General features: G+C 35.3%; 1 protein-coding gene across 2 annotated transcripts in view; it reads left to right on the plus strand.

Moving 5' to 3' along the window:
• The window catches only part of LOC126854125 (uncharacterized), a 41,547-nt gene that overhangs the window by 16,870 nt on the left and 3,808 nt on the right, over positions 1-20,869 (plus strand). The window contains exons 2-6 of one of the 2 annotated variants that reach the window (XM_050600520.1): positions 12,147-12,577; positions 13,345-13,510; positions 14,216-14,353; positions 14,944-15,065; positions 15,304-20,790. In XM_050600520.1, the coding sequence (XP_050456477.1) occupies positions 12,226-12,577; positions 13,345-13,510; positions 14,216-14,353; positions 14,944-15,065; positions 15,304-20,790 (6,265 nt within the window). In that variant the 5' untranslated portion in view covers positions 12,147-12,225. The remainder of the gene's footprint in view (positions 1-12,146; positions 12,578-13,344; positions 13,511-14,215; positions 14,354-14,943; positions 15,066-15,303; positions 20,791-20,869) is intronic. The other variant, XM_050600521.1, reaches the window with a different exon arrangement.

Below are 20,869 nucleotides of genomic sequence, written 5' to 3' on the forward strand. Positions count from 1 at the left end.
TTTTTATTATCATTTTATTATCATTAATTTAAATATTCTATTTACTTGAAAAAAATTAGATAAAATTTTTTCAAGAAAAAAAAAATACATTTTAACGCGCATAAGTGATAAAAATGCGTATGGCGCCAGTGCGAAGCGAGGTCTCATTGTAGCATATAAAAAAGCCTATTTCCTCATTCAGGAAACGGCAATTCGTTTGACAGTGACCACGGGTTGGCTCGAACATGGGACTATTCAAGGTCAAGCTTGATGCTTCTCGATAGATCATCCGGCTAGCTCACGTATCTGTTCTTACGATCACGGTTCGTATGCGATAAATTTTTTCTACACGCAGAGCACGAAAGTGGTGAGAAACGATGCGATAAAGCTTTGTCGTCAATCTCACGCGTCGCAGAACATTCTTGCAAATTATATAATTCATAAGTGAAAGCAAGTGTTGCACGGCTTAAAAAATCGCACGCGCCAATCTAGTCAATCGGTGATAGCGAACAATAAAAGACTTATAAGTAAATACTTTTACGATATCCAATACGGTGCAATAACAATTTTTTATTTTTGTCCAAGTAAATGAATTAATTAAAATTTGAAAATCGATTAAATTATCAATTATAATATTCCGAAACTGTCGTCCGATTTGAAAAATCAATTAAATTATGATATTCCGAAACAGCGCATTATAACTTTTAATAATTTTCATTATTTGATTTGGAAAGCAACGTGTAAACTTAAATTTCGCAAATTTTTTAAATCCAAAAGTTTAAATTTTAAAATTGAAGCTTTAAAAGTCTAAAGTTAAAAATAATTTTGCATTAAAAATGTACAATGATTATGGTACAATCAAGTATACAAATGACATGATTAACCAAGGATTGAAACGATTTGCGGATGTCTTATTTCAGTATGGAATTTACAGGAAACGGATACTTGTCTTTGCGCATCCCTAATGTCTTTAAAAATTCTTTCTTTCAGCAACAACAATTTCAATTTCCGTCCTAAAAACGAATATACTTGCTCAACCATTCGATATTCTCTCCAGTATTCTGCCAGTATAATTACATCCTGTCCTCGAAATTAAAATTGTATAAAAATAAAATGTAAAAGTAATCACCGGAGTTAACGGAGAAACATTCTTCTAACGATCATTCTAGAGATTCTTTCATATTCATTTCTACACTTGACAGATCGAAATAATCGCACGCGCTTATCTTATACACGCTCGTTATCGGCAAAATACAAGATGATGATTTCACGAACATTTTAATGTTTCCGATTTAATTAAATCAAAATCATCATCATCAGCGAAACGTAGCCAGGCCACGCCTAGATGCATTAGACTTGTCTACAGCAAGGTCGTTTCTTCTTTCCTCGTCATCGTGCACCTCCTCTCTCCTTCTCGCCCACTGCATGTATCTGTCTCGCGATCGCTCGCTACTTTCATTTCGTCGACGACTCGGTGTCGCGACCGTTTATGGTCATATAATTAAATTCCACGTCGAGCAAATTGCATACAACAAAATACATATTATCAGAGCACAGAATATGACAGATTATTATTCATATTTTATTGAAATCGCTCGTTTGAAAATGCTCGCTTCGCTCGACAATGCAATTAAGGTGAAAGATAAGTCTTTGAATTTTTTTTACACTATAAATATATTTTATTATATTATGTCTATGGTTGCATATAGCATGATAAATAATTTTCATAAATAATTTTTTTTATAACCAGATAATATATATAATATAATAAAGAGTCGGGAATAGAAGTGAATCAACGATAAGATCACGATGACTAAATATCGATCCCGGTCTTCTTCCTGGTAACACGAGATATGCACCTTCGGAAAAATCCTGGAAAAATCCGAAAAACCTCGAATAACGTATGAAATGACCTGTAACGAAATCACATAAGTTTGTCGTTGTGGCAGTACGCCTTGCTCGACCGATTCTCTGGACCACTGGAAGCTGGCTGCGCCTCAAGGCGATCGTAAGCTTCACTCGTGATGCAGTTTATATCGAGTGACTTCTCGTGCGCATACTCGCGTGTACCCCGCCCATATACACACACACATATACACGTGACATCGAAACATGAATATGTGGCGTGCGCGAACACGAAGTTGCACGGAGGCGACACGGGCCTTATGCAAGTGTGGGTCGACAAGGCCCCCGGGGAACCGTATCGAGCTACTGCAAGCCTGTCCCACTTTCTAATCAAACCAATCCAGCTTGAACCAATCCTTGTTTTCCGATCTCTTACTTTCGTACCGGAAGAGAATACTTTTTCAAAAATATTTAATTGTAAAATAAATATTTGAAATGTGAAAAAATATTTAATTGTAAAATAAAGCGTACATAATTATCGCGAAAAGATTTGATTTTTTTTAATTATATATCAAATATCTTATTTTTTTATCATTAATTTTAGAAGAAACTAATATAGAGTATCATTTTTCTCGCTCTCTTAGGATTATGATAATATTAATTATTATAATATATTAAACTGATATGATTATCTTACAAAAGTATGTTTCAATCATTAAATCGTTAAAATAAAAAAAAAACATTTTATGTGCAACGACTTGATAAAATATCTCCCTGTCTCTTTTATCAGGCTTGAAATGGACATAAATGTAAATATTAATAGGATAATATTATATATGTGCAACATTATATTTCCAAGGAAAAATTTGTTACAGTCGTTTTGCTTGGAAACAAGTTTCCGTTCATATTTGCATGCTTTTCTCTCTTTGCTTAAGTATTTTAATCATTGTAAAAACAGTAGTTTTTCGCTGTACTTTGGCATTTGGTATTCCTCTTACGCATTTGATTCGCGTCAGCGAAAGGAATTTACACGAAAGGCACTTTCCAAATACAGTTATGCTGTTTTTAATTAGAATCTCATAATTGGTTGGTTAATGAACGTTAAGAAGGAACATAAGATTTATTCATCTATATAAAAATCTACGCAATCAAGTAAGATCAGAATCAAGTATCTCATCGCAATAATTACACGCTTTATTCTACAATCAAATATTTTTGGAAAAATATTTTTCTCTCTCTCTCTCTGTCTCTTCATTAATATAGAATCTGATTGAGCTTCTTGTTTTTGAACAAAGCTATACATATACTTAATACAAAACGAAAGAAATGTTAAAAGACTAATCACGTCTTTTACGTGAATCGCGAGAAAAATCTAAAGATGGAAAAAGGGAAAAAAATCTGCCTGGAATTGCAGTTGAATTTACAAAGAGCCTAGCAATTTCCCGTCCGCGAGAGAGAATCGTGTTCGGCATACAGAATTTTTCAAGTATTTACTTTGTACCCGGTATGTGAGTCTCGGCGATTACAAGCGCGATTCGTTTCGTCTACGTCTATTTCCGTCACTTCGCCTCGCGTATCGATTCCCTTCTAGACATCTGTGATTATCGAGAGAAATTACCAATCTATGTCTAGATGTCTAGATTATATCATCGCATGGTTCTTTTAACAAATTATCCTATCTAATTATAATAATTTTTTTATTACGTAAATTTAATCTAAATAATACTTTCTCGTTACGTCAGCCATCAACAAATTTTTCTACGCAACTAAATTTTAAAGAAAAAGCTGGAGAGAATATTTCCTTTAGTTAGGGATGTGTCTTCAAAATAAAATGACTTTCCGAGTGTGTTAATATATTTAAAAAATATAACATTCTTATCTTTCATCCGTTAACACCTTAAATCTAATTTTTCTGATAATGTCTCGTTGAAAGAATTTTATCCAAGGTCAAGTTACGCAAGATTTGATTTTAACTGTAAATAGTATAGCGATCACGCGGTTGGATTGTTTTTTTAGATATGTCTTTCAGCTTATTTTGCACTACAAAATTATCTAAACATAGCGGAAACGTAATGATAAATTATTATTAATATTATTGTATTATATCGTCTTTATTAAAAAAAAAAACTTTAATGCAATTTACATTCAATTTTTTATATTAATACGCATTAATAATGCCGCGAAAAATTATATTGCTATATATTTTATTGAAAATGAATAAACCCGCGTAAATAAATGTTTATAACTAGGATATTCGAATGCGGGATTATGTGCGTTCCTTTTCACAATGTCGTCTGTGATCACCGGACGAGAAAGGGTGAGCGCCTCGTTGAGCGCAAGGCCGTTACAGATCGCTACCGCAATTTTTCCGTTTGAGAATATTATTTTTCCCATGTGTCTAACCAAGCGGTATTCGCATTTTTATCGCGCAAAACCAGGTGACAAGCGGATATCTTATTCATGCGCTTCAATGATATCATATTATCATAGATTATCACGCATTGTTTGCGCATAACGTAAGTGATTATTTTAAAATTTTCAAAAGGATTCAGTGAATCAAGTTACACGAAATTGAAGAACAACAATTAGGTATCAGACTTCAGTTTGAAATCGCAGATTAAAATCCATGTTGATATCGCGTGGCTCAAAACTTCTGTTTTACGTGAAAGGAAGATCGCAATTGATTCAAACATCGCGCGAAAGTTTAGAATCGCGTGCTTGCATTCCGCAGTGAAGTAAGAAATAAAAAATTAGCGCTATCAATTAAAATCGTGAATATAAAAAGTTTTTTTTTTATAATATACATTACATATACATATATACATACATATTAAAAACGACAGTCATTATATAATAATATTTAATAATAGAATCTTGAAATATTTGAATAATATAAATATCGATTACAAAAATTAATTAAATTTTTTTAGAAGCGCGGCAATGAAAAAGACTTTAATATGGATGGTGGACAAGCAAGCGGTGACTTCAATGATGGATTCATAGGTCACCGCTTATCTGTCTGCCAAGCATTTAAGTTTCTTTCGTCGCCGCGCCTGTCAAACAAACTCAAACATTCGATTTTAAACTCTTTCATTTGGTATTAAAATATGTTGCCTAAAATTTGCTTTAAATATTAAGAATCCAGTTTATTTTATATCTCACAAATTATCTTTTACGATTCATTTATATTTTACGACCAGAAGTATATATGTATACCAATTCCTTAAATAACGCAGTAGGTACGCCTATTATACAACACATAAATACGCATACTTTTATCGTATTTTTTTACTTCTTACAAGATTTTATGTTCTACCTTTATTGCCAGAGATTAGAGAAATAATTTCACTATTTTATAAATGCAGTGTGTAATCATCTAACAGATTATGACTAGCCAACTTTAACACGTGATAATCTCAGATGTGCACACTGTAATTGTACATAACTGTAGGAAATAAAATGCTGAAATTGAATTCAACCTCATTACAATCATTTGCAATTTCTCTTAATCATTATTAATGAAGCATTTTCTTATATATTATCTAGGAAATTAAAATCTAATTTCACCAAAATGCTCGGTTTCAACGATTAAATATTCTCATTAAAAATAGTATATATATATATATATATATATATATATATATATATATATATATATACCTATATGTATATGTTTTTAAATTAATAAATTTTTTTTTCTTCAAAAACAAAGAACTTATTTTTTGAACTAGACAACATTAGTTGAAAATCACTGCATCGGAGAACGGAACATGACAATTTGTTGCCCTCCATCTAGTCTAATTATTCTCTTGTTAACAATTTTTGCTCTATCTGGCATATGATACCTCTTTGTCCGGTATCTGGATTAATCTGTGATCTTCCGCGGCAATTAGCGGTATCCTTCCGTAACAGTGGTATTACGATCCGAGCGTTTACATTTACGAGATGCGACGAATACCTCGGATAGCAATCGCGGACAAAAAAGGTAAGTCTCGTTGGATCTTAATTATAAATATCCAGCACACTAGGATAAATCTTGCAATGCCAAAGTTGCAGGTAATCGTCAGCGAAAAGCTTTTCTCAAAAGTAAGAATACGTGAAAACTTTGCAAAATATAATAGATAAGGAGAGAAATGTTGTATCGTGCTGAATAGACTAGATTATTTTGTGGCTTGGCGCTGTTATATTTTTTTTTTTTACCTCATTTAACCGGAATTTGACGCGTGGCTGGCCATCGGCAGATTTTGTTATGTGCAAAATTTTAATAAAATTTAATAGGACGTTGATTAAAGCTGACGAGCATATTCGCTTTAATGACGCTTCCTGATTTCGTGATACTCTTACTTTCATCGGTTGCCGGTATCCGGAATATAATGAGATCCATTATATTATAAATAATTAAAAATTTCATTTTTTATAAAATGATAAAATTAATAGAGAGTTGCAGTCATATGTGTACATATAATATTTAAAAAATTATATTGTTCAATAATACTTTATAATTAAATTAAAATAAGAAACGGGGAGATTTTCGTGTTTGTGGCAATTGTCGTCTGCCAGACTGGCCTGAATAACTACGTCTCGCTTGTACAGACAGGTACACGAACAAACGGATCGTGTGGGTGTACGTATTGTCTTGGGAGGAATGTAGAAAGTAAAGTATCTTGGCTAATACACAGCCCCACGATAGAAGCAAGAGTATAGGTTGCCTGCCAGTGAGGATGTGCCTCAGAGAGTCTCAGCCCTATCATCATCATCATTGTCATCGTCATCAACGTTCTGCTGCCGGATGCTTTCGTGTTACAGAAAGGTCATTGCGGATGCCTGAAATTATTATGCAGTAAACTGCAGATTTCGCGACAACACGAGATTATTAAGACAAATGTCGGATTAAAATTTTGGAAGTTTTACATATTACTATTACGACGGTTTTTGTTTATTAATACCAATTGACAAAATACGTGTTTGGTAAATTTAATGAATTATATTATCTTTTTATTTTATTAATTAAATTAAATATACACACAACCAAACTCGAAATCTGTGTTTCGTAAAAAGTATCATCTACACTTTTAATTATCATTTGAATAATTGTAGCTGATCCTCAGTGTGTAAGAAAAGCATTTGAATGCGACAGGAAAGAAGGATCGATGAAAGGTTTACTAACGTACAATAAACCTTTGACATTTTGAGGATTCCAGACACCGCAGTTGCATAACGTGCGCATCCGCGCATATACATGCACACACACATATAATGTCGCTTTATCTCCTCAAAGAGAACGTAATCGATGCGTCTGTTGGCATACTTCTTCGATTCGGCCCGCTTCGGATATTCGCTTTCGGAACAAGAAGGAGAACAGTCTCCTTAAAGACTTCGCTACAATGGAAGTGGACCATCGTCCGTCTCGTTTGCGAGCACCGTGACCGGTTACACTTATAATTAAGCATACAATGGCTTATAACACTATCCGTTCGTCGAATGACGGCTGATTTATCTCAGTTCGATCGATATGCGTAATAAACACGTTCACACGGGGAATCTTACATTTGCTGAATTACATGCGCGAATAATCGGTGATGCGACGCTGGCGCACAAAGATGCTTCGTGCCCTCCCGATCTCGATAAAAGACACGTCACTTTCACCCTACACCGCAAATGGGGATTTTATATAAGCTATATAGCTGGTTAACCTGCTAGTTAAATGTCTTCACTGTTAATGTGGGCAAATATTAAATTGCATAGAAAAAATAATATTGATTTTGAATAAATAATATTAACAATTTTTTTAAATAATTTTCAAGATAAAACAATATATATGTATTTTTTTCTCAGTATTTTGTTTCTCAAAATAAAAATCAGTTTTATATCATTTCAATCAAATATAAAAAAATAATATCGGACTTTTTAAGTTTCAGAAGAATATTTTATACATTGTCCAATTTTCTCTACATTTTTCTTGTAAATTCAAAATTGTAAACATTTTATTAAAAATATACTTTTATAAAAAAAAATTGTGTTATTTCACAACATAATATAATATTTAATTATTAAAAGACCAGTTTTTTAATTAATATAGAGAAGTATCAAATGACGTTACAGCTGGCTGATACAAGTTTTGCGAGATAAAATGCAAGAAAAATTTGTTTCGAATATCTAAGACGGTCTCTTCTTGCCAGCCTAAGGACATCGGTAACATTCAACCGTTTCTGAAGATCCTACAGACAACGAAGTATGTAGGGAAAACAAGAACTGGTCTTTAGTGAGCGCGCGATATTAAAATATACAATCAGCTTGATCGCAACTCGCAATAATAATTCTGATCCAACCTTTGCAACTGTTTTCATTAAGTAAGAAATAGTTCTTGATCGGCTATCAATGCAAATTTCTGAGGATCAAATGTTATTAGAGTTTGCGAATAGATTATTTTTATTAATGTTTTTTATTAATTTTTATGAATATTTAATTAAATGATTAAGAGAGTGTGTCACATAGATCACGTAAATCACGATCTAAGAAATGTAATAACGGATTGCTAAAGCATTTTAAAAATAGACGCAGGAAAAGGTGGATACCTTCCTGTCGTGCTGTTCTGTGTCGTGATTCCTATGGTCATTTTCCACCGTAATCCCTTTGGTCCATAAATGCTAATGCAGAGGTTGTCTTGGGTAATGCAATATGTTCAAATGGAGTTTAGACATTACCTTGAATAATTTTATTATTACATATTCTCATAGTGAAAATTATATGTTAAAAGAAAAGTTTCAATTTCGAATTTTATTTTCCTAACAAATTAATTTTCTTGACATATTTTATATACATATATATAGCATGATATATTTAATTGATACTTTTTATCATTATATGACATCATATATGTAATATTCGGACAGATTATCTATATGTCAAGTTATACGGTATTGTTTCGTGGCGTAATTTGAGTTTAACCGAATAGCAAGTATGCATAGATAATGCTAAAAAGAGAGAAAGTTACGCAAGATTCGGTCGCGATTGCGATCAAGGTGAAAGTCTTCGAGCTTGGTAGAGCGAATCGTATCAGAGAGTCTCGTAAATTACAGGCAATGTCGCGTTGAAGAATGTCCTTTGACGACGAGGAATCTTTCTTCGGTTCGAGGATAATCGCGTGCTTCGCGGTACGTTTCTCGTCCCTTTTCATGAAAAGGTCCAGCAGCGATACTCGTTCCTAGTGATTTGCTCGCCAAGCTCGATATTTATGAGGCGAATCCCCGAGACTTTTAATATAATTATCTCGCTTTTATATCCAGCGAGTAGCAACTACATGCCTTTCGAACGGATTAATTCTAGCATATCACGCGGAATCACGTGAGCTAAAATTCTTATCTTAGCGATCTGACGGAGAATATCGCATATGAAGAATATTATCTTTTATATAAAATAAATGTGACTGTCTAACGAACTTCATTTTGAGATATCTTTTATTTTAAATCCTTTCTAGGTATTCTAAGACCTTCTTAATATCGTAAAATTATTAAGCATTTATAATTAATATTACAAGATAAAATTTATGGTACAACCTCAGCAAAAATATAATTTTTATGTAAAAATAAATCAAAAATTTGTATAAAAACATTTTTTATATAATATTTTATTCTTGAGACAAAAATATTTGAAAATTATCCTTTTACATCTTTAAATCATTTTTACGCGAGGAATCATGTTCTTCTCGATATATCACAAATTGCGAATTGCTATAATATTTTATATAACATTTTTTATAAATTTTTAATACGTTAAATCACAGGTTAAATTAGTTTGTTATAGCCTCTTTATCTAATTATAAGTTCTCCCTTGAGAAAAACCAAAGATACGGAACTTTAGCGAACTGTTATGACTGCAGTTTTTTTCGCGAACGTAATACGCTTTCACTAAAATGTGCAAGATTCATCGAATTCTTTTGTAACAAGACGTACGCATAGTAACAACGCGAGAAAAAGATAATGTAACAAACATATACATTAGGTTAAATTATGTACTGACAGAGAGAAAGAGAGGATTTATGATTCATTAATTGATCATTTTCAAGATAATTGCACGTTTGAGATAAAAGGAAACAATTGTGAAGAGCCTCACTTCGTGAAGATTATTACTGCATTAAATATTAATGCGCTAGCATTATCTGGCACATTCATTACAAATCAGTATCAAGAGCTCATTCATATATACAAATAACATAATATAAAAAATTGTCTGTTAATTGCTATTAGCTTAGTTTTCTCCCTAATAAATACATAAAAATAAAGAATAAAATATAAGATAAAGAAAATAAAAATTCTGTTACATTTATCGTACTACATTTATTGTTCATTCGATAAAAAAATGACGCAAAAAAAAATCCCGATCTATCTATAATATATTAAAAAGAGGGAATATTCGAAAGCAATTCTTGCGATTTTTCAAGTTGAAAACCTTAATGCTACTGTCCCCCCGCATAGATTATGTCACGCAGGAAAGATTGTAGGCACAAAATCGAGTCGGGTAAAGGCCGAGCTCCTTCCTCGAGAGGACTTTCCGCGTTAGCTCCGGGGTGAATCAGTCCTTTATGCCGAGCTCTCTCAGGGTCAACCACTTTCGGTGCAGTATATACCTCGGACGGTTTATATGTACACTCGCAAACACACGCTCGTTCGTCCCAAGTGTGCCTATAGGGTGTCTTGAAAATCCGCCGCGCACAGCTAACAGTCAAGTACTTCTCTAGCTAGCTGGATGTCGGACTGACTCACCGCGCTGCGCTGTAACTTCTTCGAGAGTCGCATCTTCTAGAAAGATAAGATTATGTTCGTGCGGCCAGAAATTCATGTTACTGCCATACGAGTGGATGCATAAAACGAATCTATGAAGAATCTTGGAAATTGCGTTCGCTACGCGAGGGGAATACGCATTGCCTCGCTACGCGAGGGGAATACGCTTAAGTAACAATTTTTTTTTTCTTCAAATTAAAATGCAGCAAATAAGCGACTTGAGATCTTTCCTCAGGCCAATCAACAACAATTAAGAATTTGATTAAAAAACATGAAGTAGATTGATAAGAAATGATAAAAAAAATTTATATTGTTATGTTTGAAAAGAGATCTCATATTACTCGATGTCCTTGCTTATTCTTCGAGGCCTTCTTCTCATCATTAATCCACATCTACTTTTTGTAAACAAATTAGACTTACGCGTTGTATTATATAACGATATGATGCATCCAATCGTCTGATTCTATACATAATAATGCAATAACAGAAAAAGATTTCGCGTGCGCATTGAGCAGCGTAAAAAGAAACGAGAAGAGAATTGCTGCTTTAAAGGCTCATTAGAGCTAGCACGATTTATTTGTCTCTTAAACGTTCGAGGAGATTCATTTGAAGTGGTTGCTTCGAGAGGAACGACGTTGCTTTCCATAGTCGGGCCTATGGCGGTTAAAAGGGACTAAGCCTTATTGTTTCTTTTCTCCTGACGGCAGATCCCCTCAGTTTATTGGCTCGACGCTGTTCAAAGTCAAAAAAATAATCCAAATAGACTATACGCGAGCAAGAGATTGAGGGATTGAGGATGATGGGAGATTCGCAGAAAACGCACGAGGAACAAGGAGGAGAGGGAGAGAGACAAGCGTGGCGTATAGCGAATTCATCTTTGCCAACGGCGGAGGATGTTTCTCACGAAATTTCTCATCGCGATTCATCGCTGATTCATTTACTTATGACATCTCGAAACTCAGCCGAGACAATTCAGCGATGCGATCAAACCGCAAACATCTTCCTTCTTTTTCAACGGTCTCGCGCCGCGATTGAGTCAGCGTTAAAACGTAATTGATTTTTGCATTCGGCGAACAGGTTCGATAAATCGTTCTTCGAGGATATCGATAGGACAAGCCGGCAAGTCTCTCTCTCTCTCTCTCTCTCTCTCTCTCTCTCTATCTCTCTCTCTATCTCATACGCGCACACAATTCTCACATCTCCCTCCCTCATCTCGTGCGAAAAAAATACGAGTCTGCTTTTCTACCGCTGACGTCAGTAACGCGAATCCACTGAATCCATTAACGCGACTGGTCTCGCTTGTCAAAATTTCTTCAAGATATTCTGTATCTTTTTTCGCCATTATTGATCAAAGTACGAATTATTGAATCAAAAGTCAAATTAATTTTATATATTGGACAAAGAGAGAAATTAATTGTGCATTTTATAATATTACTATATATATTCTGCTATATAATTTAGAGAATTTATCTTTTTTGAAAATATAAATTGACAAAATAATCGACTGCCGCGATAACTAATAATAATGTGATTTGATTACAGAAACGAGACGCATGACAGACGATATCAGGCAAGCGTTATTAGGTGAGAGCTCAGTAGCTTTTGGCGACACGATCGAGAGATGTCGGATGCCGCCGGCACGGACAATCCGGCGTTCGCCAGCGAGGACGAATGCGGTCCCAAGACGGAAAACGGCGGGCAGCAGCAAGTGACCTTGGATCAGGATCGCAAATCCTCCTCGGCGGATTGCGCGCCGGTAGAAAATGGCCAGCGATCCTTCATCTCTCAGCACTACGTTGAGCCCGTCAAAGCGATCTCGGAGCCGTGTTATAAAACGGAGACGAGGATCGAGTTGCCGGACGAGAACACGGAGAAGAGCGTACCGGAGCCAAAGCTCAATGGCATCCACGGAAATGGGAATAACAACGACGCTAGTTTCCTCAACAACAGCACTACGAGCGTGCAGATCAACGGTAAGTTCAAACGTCACCCTGATAAGCTTCCACTACATTAACATTGAGGCGTAAACGAGCCATACAAGCGAGTATTTATGAGCTTGAAATATTACGAGCAAGGGCATAAGAAAAGATTACAAATGGTTACGTATTTTTAAAAAAGATAATTATGTATACACTATGAATAGAGAAGAGATAGCTTTGGAAGAAGAACTTATCGATTCTCTTTAAATTATTATTTTAGCCTCTAGAATATGATTTTAGCAAATAAAACTTTTGTTTTGATTATCATCATTGACATACCGATTTGTTGAGAATAAGTTTTTTGAAGCGGGAAAAACCTCAGGAAGTATCGCACACGAATGTTTTTCACTGGGAATTCATTGACGCACATCGCGTCATTAATGTAACTCTGATATCACATCTCGATTTTTTCCTCGATCTCATGACAAGCAATTTTTCATACTGTATTTTTATATCGGCAATAATAGCAATTTTTCATAACTACAGATCTTATTTAAATTTAATCGAATTATTAATCATTTCTTTTTTCATATTAATTATTTTTTTATTTAACGTGTGATTTTTTTTTATATTTTATGCAAATTTGTCTTCCTCTCGTTACACCATTCGAGAAGCAGGAAATATTTGATCTTGTTTAGCCTCATTAGTATTTTACGGAATGCAGTTTCTCTGCTCTTTCGCTGCGCGATCGGAAAATGCAAACCGGTTGCATCCTATGTACGGATATATCTCGATAGTAAACGGTTTCCCGTTTTCTTCAGAATCTGGAAAGAAGGAACAGATTGAGGCCGTAAACCTGGAACTGGTCTCGATGAGGCCATACACGGGTAACAATATCCAAACGAAAGGTCAGGAAGCATGCGAGGTACCAGCTGATCCTTACGAGGAGTACTTTGTGCCGGTTAACGAGCATCGAAAGTACATCAGGTAACGAGTTGTTTGTCGAAGAAAACGAGTCTCTGCGCTTACGCATTTTTGTTTTTCCTTCTGTCTCCGTCTCTTAACTCTTATTAACCGTTTTTCGTGACTATCGTTTACCAGCCCGGCGTGCGTAAATTCTCCCGAATATCAAAAACAAAAAAACATGATAACAATGAGAGAAAGAAAAAGAGAACATACAGCTTACATTTTCATCCTCCAAGTACATATATTAGGTTAATAATTATTATCGTGATTGTTTCTCTTCCTAAACAAATGCGATGAAATCTTTTCGTTATTGTTATAAAATATTTCTAATTAAAAACTAAATAAAATTAAATAAAAAATATTTTACGTAAAAATATGATATATAAACTGCAAGACGGAACTTTGCGCACTTATATAAAGATATTAAAACACATCTTATAAAAAATAATAACAATGTGCAAATACCTCAATTATCTATCTTAGCACAAACTGCGAGGCTTTATTATGTAGCAAACGTTTGAGATGTAGATATATTTCTTAGAGAAGCATATCACCGCAGGTATCTGTTCCAAGACCTGACAATGAAAGAATCGTCAGGCAAAAGAAATATCTTAGCATCGTTTTTAGCTCTAGCAGATAGCACAGTATAGTTTGGCCGCTACGGATTGAAAAGTCTCAATATTAGAGAGTTAGACGATACTTTTCTGTTGTCACGGTACTTGGCAGAGGTCCCGAGGCCGAGGTTGAAACGACTGTGGCTGGAGTGCGTTTTGATTTGGGCCCGGGTGTCGGCCGCGAGGGACTCAGCCTGAGAGACCCTGCCGCCGGACTGGTCGACTATTCCCACTGGCTGACAGCCCTCAGGTACTTGACGGTTACTTTCGAGGATGATGAAAAAAAAAGATGGGAAAAAACTCTTAGAGGAACATATTTAGGTGTTTCTTATGGGCACGCGGTCGCGCATTAACACGCTTACGCTACCGCTCCTCTCTGTCGAATTGAATACGTATGTTTCCTCATAAAGACTATACGTCTGAGAATTCATAGGAAATGAAAAAGTCAAATGAAATAAAAAGGTGAGACGATCTCGATCGCTGAATGTAAGAATCAGCGTCGATTATCCATTGAGGCTCTTAATCTCAATGTAGTATCACGATAGACTAAATCTCGCATTGCCTTATCATCATTTTCCATAATCAGATATTGAAATGAGAAAATGCGCGACAAATTACACATTACATACAGAACATTATTGAGAAATTGAGAGGCATTCGTGAAGGAAACTAAACTGAGGTGTGATGTATCGAGGAAGCTTTTAATCTTGGCTGGTCATTGACGAAGGTTGCTAAGCATCGCGCTGTACAAAATATGCTTTCTGGGTTTAGAACAAGGAAAATATTTAAATGCGCGCGATGAATACATTAATTCTACGTGGCATCGAAATTGTGTTTCAGAGGCGAAAAACTTTACGTCACGAAGGACAAAAGGTCCAGAAACTCGTACTGGAAACAATTACTCTGCGGATTCACAATATTGGTCGTGGTGATTGCTATGATTATCATTATTTTGGCCGCAAGTAAGATCTCCTGTCATTATTTTATTTGTATAAATTTCGTTTTTATAAAAATTTATTAAAGATTTTTAATTAATAATATCTTTATATTATAATATCTTTAGTTTATATAAGATCTTTAGTTTAAATAAATTAATGAAAGATAATATGTATGTATATATATATATATATATATATATATATATATATATATAATTTTTTTTACATAAAATATATTAAATTTGTTTGCTCTTAATTTTAGCTGGTGTGATCTTCGCACAAGAACCTACGGAACCATTGGAAAATGTAAAAGATCCACCGTTAAGTACACCATTTTTAACCTCGACTTTCCCACCGTGGCCTACAACTGACGAAACGCTGTTTCAAATTATACCGGATGCTTTAAATGGAATCCTGCAACTGGACGATTTCAATTGGAGCAACGATTTTAGTGATACCAAGTCACGAGTGTATCGTGAAGTAACTGCTGAGATAGAAGAGCATTTAGAAAATATTCTTCAACGAGAAAACAAGAAACCTATAATCAAAGTATATAATATTAATAATGAAGGTGAAATAAAATTCAGAATAAGTCATCCACCTATGGATAATCCAAAGGAGAATCAGGAATATATCAAAAAGACATTACAAAAAAACAATAATATGATTGGACGGTATCATTTGAACAGACTTCAAGTAGAAAATCTTATTGATCAGTGTGAGCACGGCAATCTCCAGTGCGCCGAAAGTTGTAAATACGATTATTCTATGAGTATATTTATGTGTACCTGCAGTCCAGAAAAGATACTGGATCAGGATGGTAAAACTTGTGTGGATAACGACTTGAGTAACGTCGAAATGGACGATGTAATGCCACAATCTAGCACGGAATCAATTCATGATTTTGTTCAAGGTAGAAGCAGAGATCCAAACACGGCACAGTTCGAAATCAGGCATTCCAATATGTGGGAAAATTCGGATCCAAAAACAAGACCAGCAGAAACATCTACATCGGAATCTAAAATGGAAGTCGATCATCCACAACTTGAGGAAAAATCGACAATAATACATCCGTTCGAATCTACACCGACAACAAAACACAATTTTGAGAATCACGAACATTTGCATCATTCAATGGAAACCATTTTTGAAGAACCTGCTGTTGAACCAGAATCCACAGCTGAACCAGAGCCTACAGCTGAACCAGAGCCTGTAGCTGAACCAGAGCCTACAGCTGAACCAGAGCCTGTAGCTGAACCAGAGCCTACAGCTGAACCAGAGCCTACAGCTGAACCAGAGCCTGCAGTTGAACCAGAGCCTACAGCTAAACCAGAGCCGACAGCTGAACCCTCCGCCGAGCCAGAGCCTGCTGCTGAAGTAGAACCTACTGTTAAATTAATTGTTCCACCAAAATCCACTCAATCAGAATTGAACGTTGAATCAGAGCTTACATCAGAATCTGTATTAGAATTTTCTACAAAATCAGAAATTGTTTCTAAAATCGAATCTGTTACTGAAGCAGAATCTATCACTGAAAGAAAAACTGCTACGGAATCAGTATCTGTCACAGAATCAGCAACAACTATCGACGAAACAGATGACGTAATATCGAAAACAGAATCACATTATGCGATGTCAACAGAATCACATTTAGAGTCAAATACTGAAATATTTAATCAGCCGAAATCTACTGTTAAATCAATGTCTCATAATGATGCCGAATCTACACAAATGTCACTTTTAGAGGATGCGAATACAACTAATGTACCTAAATCTCTTGCAGATTCGTTAAATGAAAATAACAATTCCGAAATTGATAAATCTTTGATTACAACTATGAAGACTAATGAATATTCGATAGATGATAATATATCCTTGCAAGTAATACCTTTAACATCCACAAATAAATCTATAGATATAGATAAAGATGTGGAAATTAAAATGGAGTCAACAACAATGCAATCTTACACTAATGAAGACGATAAAATAAATGAAAGCACAACTATCGAAACTAGTTTTACTACTTTAAATTATGAAGATTTAAAACAGAATAATGATGAAAATATTATATCAAATAAATCTCAAAATCATGAGAATTCAAATACAGAACAATTTACACAAAATCCTTTCGACTTTCGGGAAGAAAAAGAAAATGACTCTACTACAGAAATAAATCGTGATGTAAATTTGAGCAATGACTTTACGATTAGTAAAGAACTCGATTCAACTACTGTATCAACTATATCAGTGGAAAACAGAACAGAATTAATAATTAAAACCACGATTAATGACAAACATTCTCATACAATAGAAATAAATGGCATAAATAATAAAAATGAAGAAATATATAATAATTCTAAAGTATATGAGACGACCATGATACCAGAAACTACTTATACTGACACGTCCACTCAACCGATATCTGTTTATCAAAAAGAACACAGCGTATCCGAATACGCATTACAATCTAATACGCAAGATTCGAATGAGAAAAATGTCATCGAACATATGCCGACAACAGTTTTTCCTAAAGTACCAAAAAATTTTGCTCATAACGTCGAGCCACTGAAAGAACCTATGACCATGAAACCGCCAGAAGACGAGCACATTATGCTTATATCGAAAACCGAAGAGCCTGTAGAGATACATGCAATAATTCCACAACTTATTCCGGAACAAAGTCAGTCCACACAAAATGAATCTTTGAAAACAGAAAATTCGACAGAAATAAATAACAGAGTCGTAATTAACGAAGATGACTTGAATACGAAAAAATCTATAGAAGATATATTCTCGATCGATTCATCTACAATGCGTAATGACAAAAATATCGTTCATACGGATAATAATGGATATACAATTTATTCTGACGACGTTCAACATTCAACGAACCATCCTCTTCACCCGGCGATACTACCAGAAAATTCGGTAAATCATTTCGCGGGAAAATCTGATGCAAATGATGATCGACAGGTAGAGGATATGTCACCCTTCTTGCCGGATATCCACAAGGAAAAAGAAAACGCAAAAAAAGCACCGCGATTGGATAAAGATGAACAAGACGTTCCTAATCCTTTCGAAACTCATATCGATGACGTCATAACACATCGGCCATTAATACATATTAATGCAGATGACGTCAAACATATATTAAATGAAACTGAATCTAAAGATTTATTAAACGACATTAATTTATATTCAGTAAATAATGAAAGAAAAACAGATATCACAGAGGAAACTACAAAAATCATTGAAACAAACGCAGCAGATGACGTTAAAAACATTATAAGGAATGATTTAAATATAAGCGAGATTGTAAACGATACAGAATCTAAAATTTATGACACATTGCATCAAGATAATAATTTTGCAAAATTAGATAACTTAACGAATGATGCTATAAATCAGGAAAATAGCAATTCTTCCGTTATAAAGAAGGAAGAGGATGATGATAAAGCATTGAAAACGATAGCATCGACGATAGAGGATAAAACAGTAGATTCATTTTTCCAAACTACAATGCAACCCACAGATAATAAAACGTCAGATTCTGTTAAAGATACTACTATTATTATCGAAAAGAAAGTAGAAGATCTTGGAGATTCCGTGATAGAAAGTGGTACGACCAGTTTAGAAAAACCAGAAGAAAATGCTGTAGAAGATCAATATAACGACATTACGGATGAAAGTTTGTCAAAGGGTTATCGACACGGTAATGCCGGTCACAAAGACATTCCAATTAAAGTTGTGGAGGGATCCAAAAAAACGATTTTGAATGATATTGATTCTATAATTTCTTACAATCGCGTGCCTTCGTCAACAACCCCATCCGATATCATGAAGGAAAGAAATGAAACGAACATGGATGTAACACAAAGTTTAAATGCAACAGTTAAAGGTGTTTTGGAAAAACAGATGGAAGATGCCAGATTGACCACTCAAGAACCTGTGTTACCTATGGAAATCCAACAGGAAATGTCGACAACAATAGCGACCGATAAAATTGAGATTACCACTGTGATCGATAGCGATAAACGAGAAGAAAATAATAGGGAACAACTGAAAATTGATCGTCAATCCGATGAAAGAGAAGCTGATAAAATAGCGCAGATTACAACGATTCAATCCACGCTAGAGACGAAGACCACAGCTCAAGTGCCGATCCAGCCCGAGGAACTGCAAACGACAGAGAATGACATATTAACGACAACGTCAATGCCGAGTCAAGAGAAGGAAATGATGAATCAAAAAGCTATTGACAAAACGAAGCCGCAAATTTCCACAGAGAATATCATGGATTATACGACAAAAAATATAACTGACGAGAAAGAAAACGTTGCCAGCGTCGAAGTGAACAGTACATCATCGGAAAGAAGCATGACAGCGATGATGTACGAGAATAATATGAATGCAGAATCTGGTCGGGAAATTGGATCTGATAAAAATATTAATGATTCGGATAGAATTATCGAGACCTCGACGGAAAGCGCGAAGATTGAGACTACTCTTATGATGTCTGCGATGGAAAAGAATGTCTTAAATGGCGTAGAAAGAACTTCGTCCAACGATGTTACCACTACAGAAGACATCAGACCGGTCACGGAAATGTTGGATGACACGCAGCCTGAAACAGAATCGTTCAGAATATTCATCACAACACCGAGACCGATATTGATCGAGCCGGAACTCTCTGAAGAGGCACTCCGAGTGATACCGTTGGAGAAAAGTCAAGAAAGCAAGAAAAAAACAGCTGACAAAAAGGGATTCGATAAGTACAAATATAAAAAAGAGAAAGACCTGAGCTTAGAAGAACACAATGAGAATAATGCATTGACGGAAAAATCGAGTTCAACGATTTTTTCTCAAACGGAACCATCGAGGATAATTATCAAAAATTATGAGGAATCGAACGATAGTGTAGTGAGCTCTGACTTGGATCCAAGCATATCCCGATTTAATTTATTTGATAGAGAAGGTAACGTTTTGCCGATATTATCGAAGAATATGGAAAACATCGACGAAAGCGGCAGCATCGAAAATAAAGGAATAATCATGGAAATAAAACCTAAGAATTATCCCAGCTTCATACCCGTGTCGGAAGAGATAATAGAGCCGGTACCAGTCACAGAACCGTACATAGTCAAAACGCGAAATTATACTCCTACGATCGTATCGAGCACTTTCGAAACAGAAGAGAGTACGGTTGTGAACGAGACGGCAATCGAAGGTCATACGAATGACCCAGAAATGGATCTCTCTCACATCCACGTGAGAGCGAACGAAACGACTGAACAACCTGTCACTTATCTCTCCGATCAATCATTCGGCGATGCCGAGGAAATAGATCGCGTTACGAAACAACTGTCCACGATCCGATTGACCGTTGGTCCGACCACACCAATGGACATGGATGTCGAAAGCGCAACTACCGTTGTCAGCTTCTCGGGATTTGCACCTAATGCAATCCTCTCGAAATGTATCACCGGTCAATTTCAATGTGCCAACGGCACGTCCAGAGACAGCGCATACTGCGTTCCATTATCCGCCAAATGCGACTCCAAGAATGACTGTTCCGATGGCTCGGACGAATTAAATTGCGAAGATTGCTCAGGTAACTTCCGCTGCGCCAGCGGACAGTGCCTGAAGAGGCACTTTGCATGCAACAAGATCCTGGATTGCGACGATGGCAGCGACGAGCGCGATTGTGAGAATTGGAAGTGTCAATCTGACGAATTCACATGTCCAAGCGGTGAGTGATGCGTGGAGATCGAATTATACAGAATATTCCAAAATCAGTGAATGTTATTTTATTAGCAGATTCTTCAATC

This window comes from Cataglyphis hispanica, chromosome 13 (genome assembly GCF_021464435.1).
Source record: "Cataglyphis hispanica isolate Lineage 1 chromosome 13, ULB_Chis1_1.0, whole genome shotgun sequence".
Classification (NCBI taxonomy): domain Eukaryota; kingdom Metazoa; phylum Arthropoda; class Insecta; order Hymenoptera; family Formicidae; genus Cataglyphis; species Cataglyphis hispanica.